The following is a 14890-nucleotide window of genomic DNA, read 5'->3' as shown; positions in this document are numbered from 1 at the left end:
AAACAGTTTGGTTTGTTACAAACGTCAGAGACGTCTGCATACTTACTTATATGCTTTTATACGACGTTCATATAAAAAACAAAATGAAGCAGATAAGCATCCTGAATCATAGCCACGTTGACAACGTTTGTAATAAACCAACCCGTTTGTAAATCCGTCAAGATTTGAGCGAGTTATGAAGATGGCCGCCGGGTGAACTACGTTAGAGACTCCACCTTGAGCCATCTAGCCTTTATTGCGAACGCAGTGATTGCGAACGCAGTGAGCACTTACTATGAGACCTAGCAGATCATGTCTGTCTGTCCGTGTGTCCGTGTGTCCGTGTGTCTGTCCCGCTATCCAAATATGGAGTGTGTTGCATCAGCAATCACTCAGCTCCATATATGGGCACAAAAGGGGCCAGTGATTTGTTTGTTGTGGACCTGGCCCCTTTTGTGCCCATATATGGAGCTATACGTCCAAAACCCAAATATGTACGAGCTGCGTTCGCTTCCCGCGTTTGCGCGTCTTACTCGTATATATCTATGGGTGCAACCACTCCAAGGAACCGCTATGTATGTCCCTATGTCCCTTTGTTTGCAGTACCAACATGTCCCTATATTTAGGGGGCGCTGTTGCACCACTCATTTCACATCAGTCTGCTTTTTAACTATAATATAAATTATATCTATGAATCCACAAATCTGTCCATCTTATCTGGATTAATTTTATGTCCCATATATGGATATCTCTGCATCTGTCTGTTCCACCCATACGTGGAGCTTTCTGATGTCATTAATATGATGTCATAGACTGGCCTCCACTGGTAATGGAGAGACTACACTATGCATGCTGATAATGGTACAACGGGTGTACTCAGACAATGGGTGAAGTGGGTTCATTGACAACGGGTACAATTGGTATTGCATAACTGGAGGGCCAACAGGCCTCGCCATCGCTCATCTGCTCAGAATCAGATCACTTCATTGGCTCTGAGTCTGCATACTCTGCATACAACAAATAATTTATTAAAAATATTTACTATTTATAAGGAAAGCTCTAGCTCCTAAATGCATCTCTGACTGCTCACCAGAAAGGCCTAACAGATCATCAAATAATGTACTAGCTAAACCTAATGTAAAGCCTAGGTCTGCTCTGCTGAGGGTGCATTTGTTCACTATGGACCTACTTTTTGAACAAATGATGGAATGTTATGACCCATGATCTGTGCGTGGGTGTAATAGTATGTGTACATTTTGGGAGGGGTGGAGGAAATGTTACAAATATTGACTTTGCTATCAGTTCATGTGAATTTATCAGTGGGACAAATCAATTGAACATTCGTCATCTTCTCTGATGAGGCACAACAAAAAACAGCACCACGTCATGTGGCAGCCACATCTATGAACTTTGATTAATGTTTGCTAAACAAACATCACCCCCCCCCCCCAAAAAAAACAGGACCCCAGCCAAGTCTATGGACTTATAGTGTGCAGGGACGTCATGTGGCAGCCACAGTGGACTTCACACAAGTCTCTTTTTGAGGGGCGCTATATTCAGCTATTAGTGTAGATTTTCCTCTTACACAAACATTAAATTCCCATTGACTAGTATGAATGGATAATTTTCGTCATGTGTCTGAGCAAATAATGATGATGTATGATGATAAGAGCGCCCCTCCCTTCACACGGGTGTGATTTCTATTTTTATTGAGGCCCTCCATTTACGTAATTTACGTCATACTGTATGTGTCTGAGCAAATCAAGTATTTGTGTCCTACACAAAGTTTAAATTCTCATTGACAATGAATGGAGAATTTATGTCACGTGTCTGAGCAAATGGACATGTTATGTCATGATGTACGATGATAAGGGTGCCCATCACTTCACACGTGTGTGATTCTTTTGTGTGACAGTGACTGGATTAGTGCTCGTGTGCACAGTCCCCGTAACGTAACAGTTTGTATGGTAAATGCCATTCAGAGTCCTCTGTTGCCCTGGTGCATGCTGCTGTTAAGAACATTTAAATCAGAATACAAACTAAGAACTGCAAAATAAATGCTAACTGAAGGGGGAAAAGCAACAGTTCTGTGTGTGTGTGTGTATGTAGAGCCTGATGCCGTATGTCAAGAGCAGCATCTTACTCCCCCACAGACATGCATGGTTGTTGAGCCACAGATACTGTATGAGGCGAGCTGGGGGATTTGTCTGCTCACTCCATCTCTGACTTTATCCCAGCATCACTTGCTCATGGAAACAGACCCGGTCCCAAGGATATTCCTCATCCATCTTCCGCTTGGTCTGCCAGAGCTGAACAAACGCAGATAGATGATCCTCTCCACTGAATCGGAGGGAAAGAGAACCCATATACGTTTCTTCACTTAAACATCTGTTATTTTGTGCGAACTACACTGTCGTACAATGATGTATGCATTAGGCTTTGTTTATCTGAGCCCAGCAATATGTCCACATTTTCCTTAATTAAATTGTAACCTAGGTATACTTGAATGATATCCAGAAGTCAGGGGAACATATTTCAACGAGAAGCACAAGTTAATTGCCCAAGTTGTACATAAACAGCTCTGATGTTAGCAGGCTTCTGAATTCAAAATGATCATTTACTAGAGCGGTGCCTGTGGGGCCTCTACAGCGGTGGCCGTTGGGCACTGGCCTACTTGGAACGATAAAAGTTGGAAATGCATGCCCCACCCAGATATTATGTCTTTGTCAGGCATGCCCAAATATAGAGTATATGCAGACGTCAGAATGATGTCGGAACCGGCTAGCTCCATATACATTATGGACCCTGGGCAGGGGCCCTGTCCAGAGCCAGGGGCAGAGGCCTTTTTGGGGCGGTTCTGGAAAACCGTGTGTCCGACCGACTCAACACCGGGCACTGCAACCACTGCGGTGGTGTGGCACGGGTGTGTCGAATTTAAAGCCGGCGATCTGTTATCGAGTTGCGTGGATTACACACAGACGGACGTACAGACAGATACTTCATTTATAGATGGATAGATAGTAGATGTTCTTGATAGGTAGATTTTAATGTTATGGTCCCCCTGTGGTGGTGTGGAACGCGCGTGTCGAATTTGAAGCCGGTTCTCTAGTTACGTGGATTACTTACACACACACACACACACACACACACACACACACAGACACAGACACAGACACACACAGACATACAGAGACTTGGGCATTTATAGATAGTAGATGTTCTTGATAGGTAGATTTCAATGTTATGTTTCAGGATTTTTGTTAGGTTCTTCTACTGTTACCTGTTAAACGGTCTCCCCACTGACTGGGTCACATTTCTGCTGACACATTGCAATGCCTCTGTGCCCTACATACTGTAGGTGGCACGTATAAGCCTCAGTTAATTGTTTCAAGCTTCGCTAATGCACATGGGTTGGGTGTAGTAGTTCTGGATACGGGCCAAATTGTAGACAGCTGCAGTCCAGGAACCTTTTCATGAAGCAGAAGAAAGTAGGGAGAGCGGAGAAAGAAAAGGAGTTACTATTTTTTTCTGTTTACAAATTGTAGCATTTTAAGCAACACATTGTCCCATATGTGTCAGTTTATCCAAAACCAGTTTTGGTTTTGAGTATATTTCCGAATATCCTTTCTCATTCCTCAAGTGCAAGTACAATACAGACAGGTCAGTGTGTATGCTGCCAACAGAGAGACGGGCAGAGAGATACACTCCACACAGTGCCCTGGGATGTCTGGAATATTGAGTGGCGTTGAGTGAATGCTGAATACATTTCAGTTAGGTTGTTATTATGGGGTCAAGGACTGTCTTGAAGCCGCCAGCTTCCAGGCTCCATGTAGACCCAACAACAGCACTTACCTAGTTCCTCTGGTGTAGGGTTCAGTAACCACCTGTACTACTCAATCAATGGTATTTATGTCAGAATGTACTCATTTTATTATTTTCACTTATGTTGAAAGTGGTTAAAAACCAGCTCTCCCCAACCACCAATCCCCCAAAAGATGTCTTTCCTTTCATGCATACCAAAAAGAGATTATTTTTCCACTATGGCTTTTTATAGTCAACTACAATGGGCAACTGTGAGGTTAAGATATATGACCTCTTTAACCGCAAGTGACATACCGGTACTAATAATAATGACAATATACCCCTCAGCCCTGCCTGTAGAGTTTCTTAGATCAACAGGTTAATGTGTATCCAAACTGATATCCTGATATCCAAACTTTCATTAACTTTGACCTTTTCATATGCTTTCTTCCATCCAGAACTCGATGAACCTTCCGCCGGACAAAGCTCGACTACTACGGCAGTACGACAACGAGAAGAAGTGGGAGCTGATCTGTGATCAGGTGGGGACCAGGGCCATGCAGGCCGCTAGTTATCCATCTTTATGATATACCAAACTGTTGTTTATATCTTCTGCCTTCCACTCAATGCCACTCAGTGACACTTAGTTCCACTTACACCCAGTCACATGCCTACTGGAGAGTTCCTGCCTTAGACATTCCACTTCCAACAGAAGTGGTTTGGAATTGCTACCTCACTATAGATCCAAAGCAAAGCCTGTTTATGGGATGTCTAGGCTGGCCTCTGTGCCGGCAACTGCATTGATCAAACAACCAATCAGTAGATGCTTTACACGATAACCATGGTAACTATGGGGATTGATCCATTGTCTCTGTGAGAAGTTTTAGAGGAATCTAAATCTCCTGAAGAATGAGCCCATTAATACGGAGGGTTGACAGAGAAACAACGTCCTGCTGTGCCTTGTGATCCCAATGCCCATGCTCCATTGCCCTGCCTTTATCCAGTCTTGCCTCTGCTGGGCTTGGGGCATCGCCCCCCAGCTTCACTGGTCAACTGGGTTAAGTGGCACTGCATGGAGTGCACATCGGTTGGCTGGTGAAAAACGCAGTCGGCGTCATTGCTGTATGAGGGAAATGCATGTTGTGTGGCAATATGCAGTCTGAGTCCTATGCTCGGCCCCCAGCCTCCATGCCAGTGTGTGTGTTTTTTTTCCTGCCTCTTCTAAACAGAGGTGGTAAAGGGGAAAAGTGCAATACCAGCAACCACCCACTCTTCATTGATAGGCAGCGACCCTGAAGGGAACAGTGCCAAGTGGGCCTACTATGCTATTTAGCAGCAGTTAAAAATCCTTTTCTGAGTTTGGAGGGGAATTTATGTTCCCCTCCAACATCTAAACTGATTCTTAGAACCACATTGTTGCTATCAGGTGGAAACCGTACACTTTCAGGAAATGGGGGGTGGGGGGGGAAGGACCTGTATTCCAGGGTCAAATGTAGTTATTATTTAGTCACAAGCTCTTGTTAATACTATTAAAATAACCCTTGTGGTGGTCAGTGGGCGTCACAAACCCAACCTGCCCATATATGGAGACGATTCTTGCTCGCAGTTGCGCAGACATGTTGCTCATTGATAATGTCATGCTCTGATATCACGCTGTGATATCTCGACTTTAAACTCTGCGTGTATATCGCCTGGCGTGAAATGGGTTGGATCGGCGGATGTGCACATCTAGAGTTCCGGCCACTACGTGGATCTCACACCGATAATATGTTTGAGTCATAGTTTCGGGAGCTTTGTCAGGAGTACCCGTTGTAAAAAAATCACACCTGTGTGAACTTAGTGGTGCAATCCCCTCCCGACCTCTCTCTCTCTCTCTCTCTTTCTCTCATTAGCAGCACTATCCCTCTCTCTGTTTCTGGCGCCCCCTACTGGTACTAATGAGTCATATACTCGTGCTCAGATACACACGCACGCATACGCACGGACATTGCTGGTTGTAGGAGTGGTTGCACCACTCAAAAACAAAGAATGCTATACAAGGTTTCTGCCAGATAACAAAAATATGTGAATTCTTTGTTGGTGTGGGATTTTTCGCTACCTTTGACCAGCTCTAAAATGGAGGTGAGCATGGTTGTGACGCTGTATTGTAAATTTAATCACAGCAGCAGGCAGTTACTATAACACAAGGCGTTTTTCTTTTTTCCACCCAAGAATGTTTTCCATGTTTTAGGCAATTACAGCTACAGTGAATCTCTTTATGTAACCATGGAAACTGATGGAGGGAGGGAGTGAAGCAAAGTTACATTCCCCTTTTGAAAAACACTTCTCTGGAATGTTGCCAGAGGTTGAGATATTTAACATTTTTAGGGCAATTATGAGGATTTATGAAATTCAGAGGATGCTATTGAGTATGAAAAGCTTGTTAGAAATGCTAGAATACAAAGCAAATAATAAGTAGGGCTGCAACGATGAATCGTAATGGAATCGATTATTCAATTAGTTAACTAAATTTAATTTAGTAATCGATTTATAGACTGGTTTCAACTGGTTTGCGTTGAGATTATATTTGCAATCCCATAGTTGGAACGGTGGGGCGTTGCTATAGGAACCGGAACAAAGTTAAAAGCTTCCGTAGGCCTCAACCGTTATAGACAGAGTATACGTTGGCTAACAGCCGATGTAATCTACCTAAAACCGTCCGAAATCCTTGCGTGCACGATCTTGTATTTTTATGTGTATTGCTGCGTAAAATGCGATATTTGGGGCTTGATTAGTGCTTAATTTGACTTAGTTATTAAAATAAACGATGATAGCTTAGCATCCCGGACATCTGACATGGAAATGACATCGCCAGATTCACTCTATTTGGTCAAAATCGGCATAATGGTGAAGTTACCGCCACCATCAGGACTCTGTATAATACTATAGGATTACCGTGTTAGAATGAGATATAGTGTGTATGTCACAGATTTTTCTATTGCCATTAAAATGACGAATTAAACATATTAATTGTGCAGGTAGAAGGCACAATCCACTGTTGATTAGGGTTAATAATTGAGTCAATGCTGACTACATGTCATGGAGTTATTTATAAGTCATGAATGTTGTTAATCAATGTTTTCTCCAGGGACTATTTTCAGCTAGACTTATTGATCTGCATCATGCATTAAAGCGCAACAATAACATTACTTTAAGAATAACCACACATGCCTTTCTGTGTGGAGTTGCATGTTCACCCCGTGTCCCCTAGGGTAGGTACCCTCACAAAAAACATACAGTAATCCCTGCCTCCCCCTGGTCAGCCAGGGGGAGGCCTGATGGAGGGAAAAGAAACTGGTTGGAATAACGTGTTCCTTCCACGCGCTGTCCAACCAGGAAAACTCCCCCCTGTCAGGAGCAACCTGGACACTCATGCATGAAGGAAGCATGAGTTCAAGTCCGTTGCTCTCCTGTGTGTAGAGCCCAGGATCACAATAGATAATTGACACAGGGGTGAAAAATGGGTTACAAAATCGTGGGATAAGGCCCCTCGACACCTGAACTGCTGTGCCTGTGTAGAGGAAGCAGTCACATTTTAGATCGACTCCAGATCAACTTCCTCACAATGCTTTTATGAAGCTAACCTAGTAGACCAAGTAGGAACGCTATTATATAATTCTCCCATATGCTTCAGATATGCTTCAGCCTTTTTACACGTACTGCCTGTAATTCCATCTATTCTGATTGTACCTTATGTGCTGCAGGCCATACAGCCTTCTTTTCCCACACGAAAAAAAAAGGTTTTTTGTTTTTGCAAAACTGTCTGATTTTGCTAACAGTAGTTCCATGTTGCAGTCACCAGAGCAAGCTCTTCTCCCTGTCACCACTGTCTTTTGTCTTCTTTCCTGTTTTGCGAGAGACTAAAGGTCGATTCATAGGCCTTTTTAGTGCCGAGTCTGCCGACATAAAGTCAGTTCCCCGATCTGCTTTTATTTCGGCTCTATAAAAGTCAATTCATACTCACAGCTAGCGCTGAATTCACTTGTCATGAATATGTTTGTGGACACTGGACAGGAAAGGAGCTTCACACAGCGGAGACATATCTGACTGGCCTCGCTGGCCGGTGCGTCCTCCAGCCAGCCAGGGGGCCAGCAGTCCTTGACATGTAACAGTTTGTGGCCGTCGTGAGCTCTTCAGAGCTGATAAATATCTGACTGGCCCTCGCTGGAACAAACTATTCATTTTAACCAAAGCAAATGTTGCTCCGTTACATCACTGACCAGAACCGTTGATGCTAGTGATGTGTTGTGACGCTGGCTTCCTGTCCATTCACGCTGATCAAGATACTGTTTCCCTCTCTCCGGCGTTTATCCAAAGCCGACACTAAGCTCCACACATGTATATGGGGCACAGTGGTGGGAGACTTGACCTAAAACCTACTGGCCTGATTGTTCATGGCAGCCGACGTGCTGCCTGACTCAGCTTAGAACATGTACGCACTCACACACACTCACACATTCCCCAAGGCAAATCCCTTTCTTCATAGCACATTAAAACTGCATCACTACCTGGAATGTTATCTCTGCCATGCATAGAAGGATCTGCAGTTGCAGTTAGTACTAAAATGTTTACTTGAAGGAGTAGTTCACCCAAAAAATGACTTATTTTCTATCAATTACGCACCCCACAAAGCCTTGAATTCATGGGTATCTTTTTGTTTTTGTCTCATTCCCAAGCCAATAATTTGACCGGTAAGAGACCTCAATTGAGGGCACGTTCACACGGTAGGACCTTTAAAAGTCGTCAGGGTGTCATCAGATCATTTGTGTAGTATCTCACACTTCACAAGTAAGTCTCTTTTTGAATCGGCTGTCATATCTGTTTTTTTTACACTATACGATTGATCGCCAAGAACTGATCACACTGCAAGATTTCTTTGCAGAGAGTAGAGCCTCAGGGATCTTGCGTTGTACCTGCAGGTCCCAAAGCAAATCTTGCGGCCGGTATTTAAATAGCCTACTTGCGGTCGGGAACAGGCCCTGCAAAATCCTGCACCATGCTTAACAAGATATGTATATTATGTTTACATTCAATCAGAGAACATAATTTCCCCTACAGCGGAACAGAGTGACTGAGTCTCTCTTTCTCTCTCCCCCTCCTCTCTCTCTCTCTCTCTTGTGTGTGTGTGTGTGTGTGTGTGTTCCACGTGTGCCGCTCGGCGCAACATAAACACAAACTCTCTGTGTGCACCCCCCTCGTGCTCGCTCGCTCACTCTCTCTCTCTCTCTCTCTGGATCTCAATGGGTATATTGCAGGCTTGTACAGGACTGGACAGTAATATTGCGGTACCTTACTGCGATTGATTGATCGTTGATTGAAAAAACGTATCTAAACTTCTGTGTTTATGTACGACGCCGTATATGGCCCGACTCTGTGAATGTATTGACACTGGTATGTTCTTTTTAAAGACTGGTTACGTTCCACCATGTTTTAAATGAATTGGTGGCAAATCATCAACCGCTTTTGTGGAGATGTGCTCAGGGTGATATATGAGTTGTTCTAATACAAGTTGTGGGTTGGATTTTCTTTTTTGATAAGTTCAGCCACAATATAAGAATACAAACGCCTGGGATGAGACAACTCGCTGCTAAGATTTAAACCACTAAGTGCCCTGAAAAGTGGCCTGAAGTAATTGTCATTGTTGTTGAACTGTTACCCCTAGTTTCTGCAAAAGTCTTAACATTTGCTTGTCCCTTTGTTCCCTCCCTCCATTTTTCTGTCTCTCTTCCCCCCCCCACTCCCTCCTTTTGCCTCTTCCCCTCTCTCTCTCTGTTGTTTTCTTCACAGGAACGATTCCAAGTGAAAAATCCCCCTCACACATACATCCAGAAGCTACGGAGTTATCTGGACCCAGCAGTCACAAGGAAGGTGAGAGAGCCCCCACTTAGCTATAGCATACAGTCCTGTTCCACTGCCTCAACTCTTCCTTCCCTTCCTGACCACTATCTCCACGCCAGGATATCCCCATAGCCGAGGAAAGATGGCACAGCAGCCCTGGGAACGGCTCTGGAGCAGTGTTTCCCCAAGCATAGGGCTGTGACGCATTTGTGTTCGTTGGACCCCTTTTTATGGGCCATGAGTAAATATCCTGTTCCTAAGAAAGGTTAGGAGTTAGGACCTTTCTTACAGGAAACAAGAATATTGAAAAACTTTTATTTTCAAACAATCTACCCCAAAAATCATTTTCTGAATTTCTTTTGAGATATTTTGTTCAAAGTGGTGAAAGTAGCAGAATCACTTCCTCACAATGTATTGCGATGCGACACTTGAGCTTGTTGATCTGACGTTTTAGCTAGTTGTATTTTTTGTCTTCACCAATGACGTCTGACGACAATGCCAAAATTGGGACACCAGGTTGAAAGTGATTCAAATGTAAACCAACTGAGCAGATGAAAACTAGCATCTATTGTCTATAAAACGTTATCCCTACTGACTATAACTAGCACCATCAAGATAACTGGAGTGTTCTCGAAGTGTCACCGCTGTATGACGAAATTCCAGTTGTAGTCACAGGGCGGTGGGGACTGTAATGACACAGTCTGCCCTGGCTGGTTCCTCTGATCCTCGGACAGGCTTCCAAGAGGAGTGAAGTTGGGAAAGGGGGGAGGGCCTCCGTAGAGCGAACTGTCAGCCAGCCTCAAGGCTTTGCCAAGATGAAGACTATTTGGCTGGGTTATAGAAAAGGGAGGGTCGTAGCTGGAGATGGACTCGTCCCTGTGATAAACAAATTAACCAGTGCTCTCTGCCAGAATAACAGCAAATTGCTGTGGATACTTAAATTATTCTGACTGGAATTAAAGTTTTACGATTACATCCCAATGAACCAGTGACGGAGCAAGAGCACACTGCATCTCGATCCTGCTGCTGCGCTGGATGTGATGTTTGTGACATAAATGGAACAACACACACACACACACACACACACACACCCACACACACACACACACACACACACACACACACACACACACACACACAGAGAGCTTATTATTCATTGATTTCATTGAAGTGCATTCTTCCGGCCTGGTAAAATAAAAAGCATTGAGATCATGTCATACATCTTAACAGGGTCCATACTGCATTATGGATGTCGGTGTATTCTCAAGCCTCCTGATGTGTATCATGGCTGACAAATGACACTCCTCTCTAGTTGGAGGAATGGGACAGACAGACGGGTAGAGGTTACAGGGCAGACATAGACTATTTCAATCAATTGACAAACTACTCCCAGCCTGTTTTCAAAATATATTCCAGTTTAATAATAAAATTCACAATTTTTTCACTAGGTCATGCTCAATTCTCCATCAAAATTCAGAGGAACTCACTTTTGGAATAACTTAACTGCTTCATATTAGAGACTGTACCAGCCATAGCTCTTTCAAGAAATAATCATTACAGCTTTTATTATCAAACTTAAGTAACACGTCCTAACCATACTTTTTTATTTATTTAACATTGATAAATTATTCTACTGCTTATTGTTATTGTAATTGTTATTACTATTAATATTACTGTTACTCTTATTATTGTTATTGCTAGTACTCATTTTGCCTTTTAGGAAGGCCACTCTTCTGTTTTCTTTTGTTTTGGCCTTTCCGGCACATCATGTTTTGATTTTGATTTATTTTTCCTTGCCTTATAATTGTATCATTACCTTCTTTCTATCATCATGTATGTTCAAATGAACTAAACTAAACGCATGCCAGAATAGGTTGTCCGTAGCCTGAAGGCTAGAGAAACAGGCCTGTGACCAGAAAGTGGACCGCCTCAAATCTCCAAGAGCTGCCTGGAAGTTCTATTGGAAGATCAATGCAATGAACAGTTGTGGACAGCAAGCAGAGCCCCCCCCATCAACTGCTCCAGTCCAGTGCCAAAGGGGTCACTATCGCCAACCCCCCCCCCCCCCCCTGCCATGCATTGCATCTATTGTCATTCCACAAGGTTGCTGCTGTAAATAACTAAACATTTTAAAACGTAAATGTCAAGAAGTGGAAATGGAAATGGATGTTCTTGTAGTTGTAAAGTGTGGTTGCTACTTGCTATGTTGATACTGAGGGGCGGTTATAGTTTGGGTTTGGACCCAGAAGAAGTAAGTGACAAGGTTTTTAACTCCCTAGCTGTAAACACTAGACATGGTCACAGCTGATGGGTTCAGGACAGACCAGACCAGACGCTGTTGAAGGGTCCGGCATTCAGCCAGCTCTTGTCTTTGTTTGTCTAACAGAGTCAGCCCAAGTCCGAACCCCCCCCCCCCCCTCTTTTTTATTGAACCCGTCAGTCATGCATGGCTATCTGGTCATAGGTTGACAGGGTGTTGTGATGAAAGCGTTCTAGATGAGGGGGCTTGTGAAAGGCTGGCCTGGTCCCTGTGTATTTATTTTCATGTTCTGGCCCACTGGCCAACACATATGGCATTCTGGAGACTGCAGTGAGGAAACCTGAGCGATCTCCCCTCTTGGAGCCTCCTCACTGCCTCCTCGCTGCCATGGAGCAGCAGCAAGCCTCCTCGCTGCCATGGAGCAGCAGCAAGCCTCCTCGCTGCCATGGAGCAGCAGCAAGTCATGTGTATCCCGAGGTTTGATCAGAACGCCTGCAGCATTCAACGTCAAAGAGAGAGAAGGAACTAAGGAGGGAGGGAAGGACGGACGGGAGACGGAGCAGGAATGAGTGAGAAGGAGCGAGAGAGAGAAAGAAAGAAAGAAGGAGCGAGAGAGAGAAATTAGATGGGTAAGGAGGATGGAAGGAAGAATGGGAAGGGGGGTAGAGAGCTTAAGCATTTTGGAAGAGAGAGAAGGGATAGATAGGATATGTGGAAGAAGGAGATGGACGGAGAAGACAAAAAGGAGGGAGAAAAAGAAAGAGTTATGTTTTTTCTTCTTTTTACATTCCTGCGCCGATCACCCCCCCTTCCCCTCTTTTCTTAGACTCAAACAATTGCCACTTTGTGCCGCTGTGAGAGAGCTGGAGGTCATTGCCTCTGCTTTCCATAGGCAGGCTCCGGTGCATTCCTCTGGGCAGCTCCCAGCCAATCGGCAGCCAAGGAGGAAGATCTCCATTCCAACAAGTCCCCAAGAATGTATCAGCCATTGATTTGCTTTCACCGTGACCCCTCCTGAGAAGAGCGCTCACCCCAAAACTTTTCTCTTCATTATTTTCATTCTCCTCTTCCCTCTCTCTTCTCTGTGTGTGTGTCCAACTGTGAGTGCACGTGTATTTGTTCTACTCTGTTTTCCCCGGTATTATTTTTCTGTCTTGTCCTGTCCTCTCTCTTTCTCTCTCTTCCTGCTCAGCCCCCAGCTCTCTGCTGCAGCTGGTAGTACTTAGTGAGTTGTGTGTGTGTGTGTGTGTGTGTGTGTGTGTGGGTGTGGGGGGGGAGGAGGAGGAGGGAGGGGTGTCCTGCCTGCGCAGTACCCCCCGAAATATACACGCTCAGCTTTCCACACAAACACACAAAGGGCTCCTCCCTAATAAAGACATTCTGTTTCTCATCTCGTCGTGTGCCAAACACGCACCGCCCTGCAACCCAGAGACATATGGAGAGACGGGGAACCAGGAGCTGGTCTGGTCGTTAATGTGGACGTTAATAACGGGTTAGCATGTGGCTAACGTGCTCAAATTCCCCTCCCCGATACAAAGCTATCATGGAAAGTCGCTCCGTCTCTCAACTCTGAATAGATGGATCCCCCCCTCTCCTCTCATCGCACTCTCTCCTCTGTCTGGAATGATGCAATGATTTCACTCTCCCTCATCAGGGAGGATCCTCCTCATAGTGAGGTTGTGTGATCATCAGTGTTGGCCAGGGCTAGGTTGTTGATGCGCACAGGCTCCGTCATTCACTTCAACTTGTTTTGCTCTACAGGTTGCATAACAGCCAGCAGGACGCTTTGTTTTGGTGTCACTGCAGACCCCCTCCTATCAGAGGGGATGAAAGCACAGAGGTCTCCACTCACACACACTCCCCCCTCTTTTTTCTATCGCATTAACCAGCGTTCATATGTGCGCTGTGGCCCACACACGCACCCGTAGCGACAGTAACGAGACCCAAAATGTTTGTGTAGTGTTTTTTTATATCTTTATGTAATGCAATGTATATCTACTAGAATTTTGTGCCCGCTTCGTGGCACTCATTCCAGATAGTTACGTTGGCGCGCACTATGGGAAGAAGGAAATTGCGGGAGTTGACTCCACATGTAGTAACGGATGGGTTATTAGTTATTATTATAGCACAATGACATTAGCACCCCTGGCTAGTTACAGTAGCTGACCACTTAAGCACCCTGACCACACACAGCACAATGACATTAGCACCCCTGGCTAGTTACAGTAGCTGCCCACTTAAGCACCCTGACCACTGCAACAATGACATTAGCACCCCTCCCCACCTATAGGTGAGGGATGTTGTTTTTCCAGTTCTAGATGGGAGATCATTAAGGTGCATCCTTACTTCTTTCCTTTCAAGCAATGGAATTTAATTGAATGGCTGGAAATGTACCATTGTTTTTTCTGTAACCATATACCCCCTTTGCCCCCCGTGGCGCCGGGCCTGCAAATCCAAAAGTAGTGTGAATATTTCCACAGCCTAATTACTAAAGGATAAACTATCAGTCTTCTCCGAAATCTGTCAATCTTTGTCAACTCAGCACGTGTTGACAACGCATTGTAAAAGTAGTGTGAATATTTACACAGCCTAATTACTAAAGGATTGTGAGTGTGGGACAGACATACAGTCTGACATACAATAGGCTACACGTGTGCACAGTTAATAAACAATGACCTATATGTCCAGAGGTCTTAAATTAACATAGTTGGATTTTAACAGAAAGACAATGCCATAAATCAGTCAAAGTAAGTGACAGACAACAGTAGCACACAGCATGCAAGGCAGCGATGCATGCATGCAAACATGTTTCTCCAGCTGAGATTTAGTGTCTCCATCTCTCTGTGGAAGAGGTTGCACATGACCTATACGGCCATACTGAGGCACAAACACATGAAGCTTCAGCTGACACAAAACAACACCACGCTGTTTGTCCAAAACACACAATAACTCCTCTCCCACCGACGTCATGTG

The 14890-nt window shown here is 44.5% G+C and overlaps 1 protein-coding gene across 1 annotated transcript in view; it reads left to right on the top strand.

Annotated features, from left to right (window-relative positions):
• Nucleotides 1-14890, top strand: part of fmnl2a (formin-like 2a) — a 73296-nt gene that overhangs the window by 23309 nt on the left and 35097 nt on the right. The window contains 2 exon segments of the mRNA XM_080784980.1: nucleotides 4239-4322; nucleotides 9607-9687. Coding sequence (XP_080641106.1) covers nucleotides 4239-4322; nucleotides 9607-9687 — 165 coding nt within the window.

The sequence above is a fragment of the Protomyctophum bolini genome (assembly GCF_963924005.1).
Source record: "Protomyctophum bolini genome assembly, chromosome: 16".
In the NCBI taxonomy this organism is placed as follows: Eukaryota; Metazoa; Chordata; class Actinopteri; order Myctophiformes; family Myctophidae; genus Protomyctophum; species Protomyctophum bolini.
The sequence above is the reverse complement of the archived record's forward strand: the minus strand, read 5'-3'. Positions and strand labels throughout refer to the sequence as shown.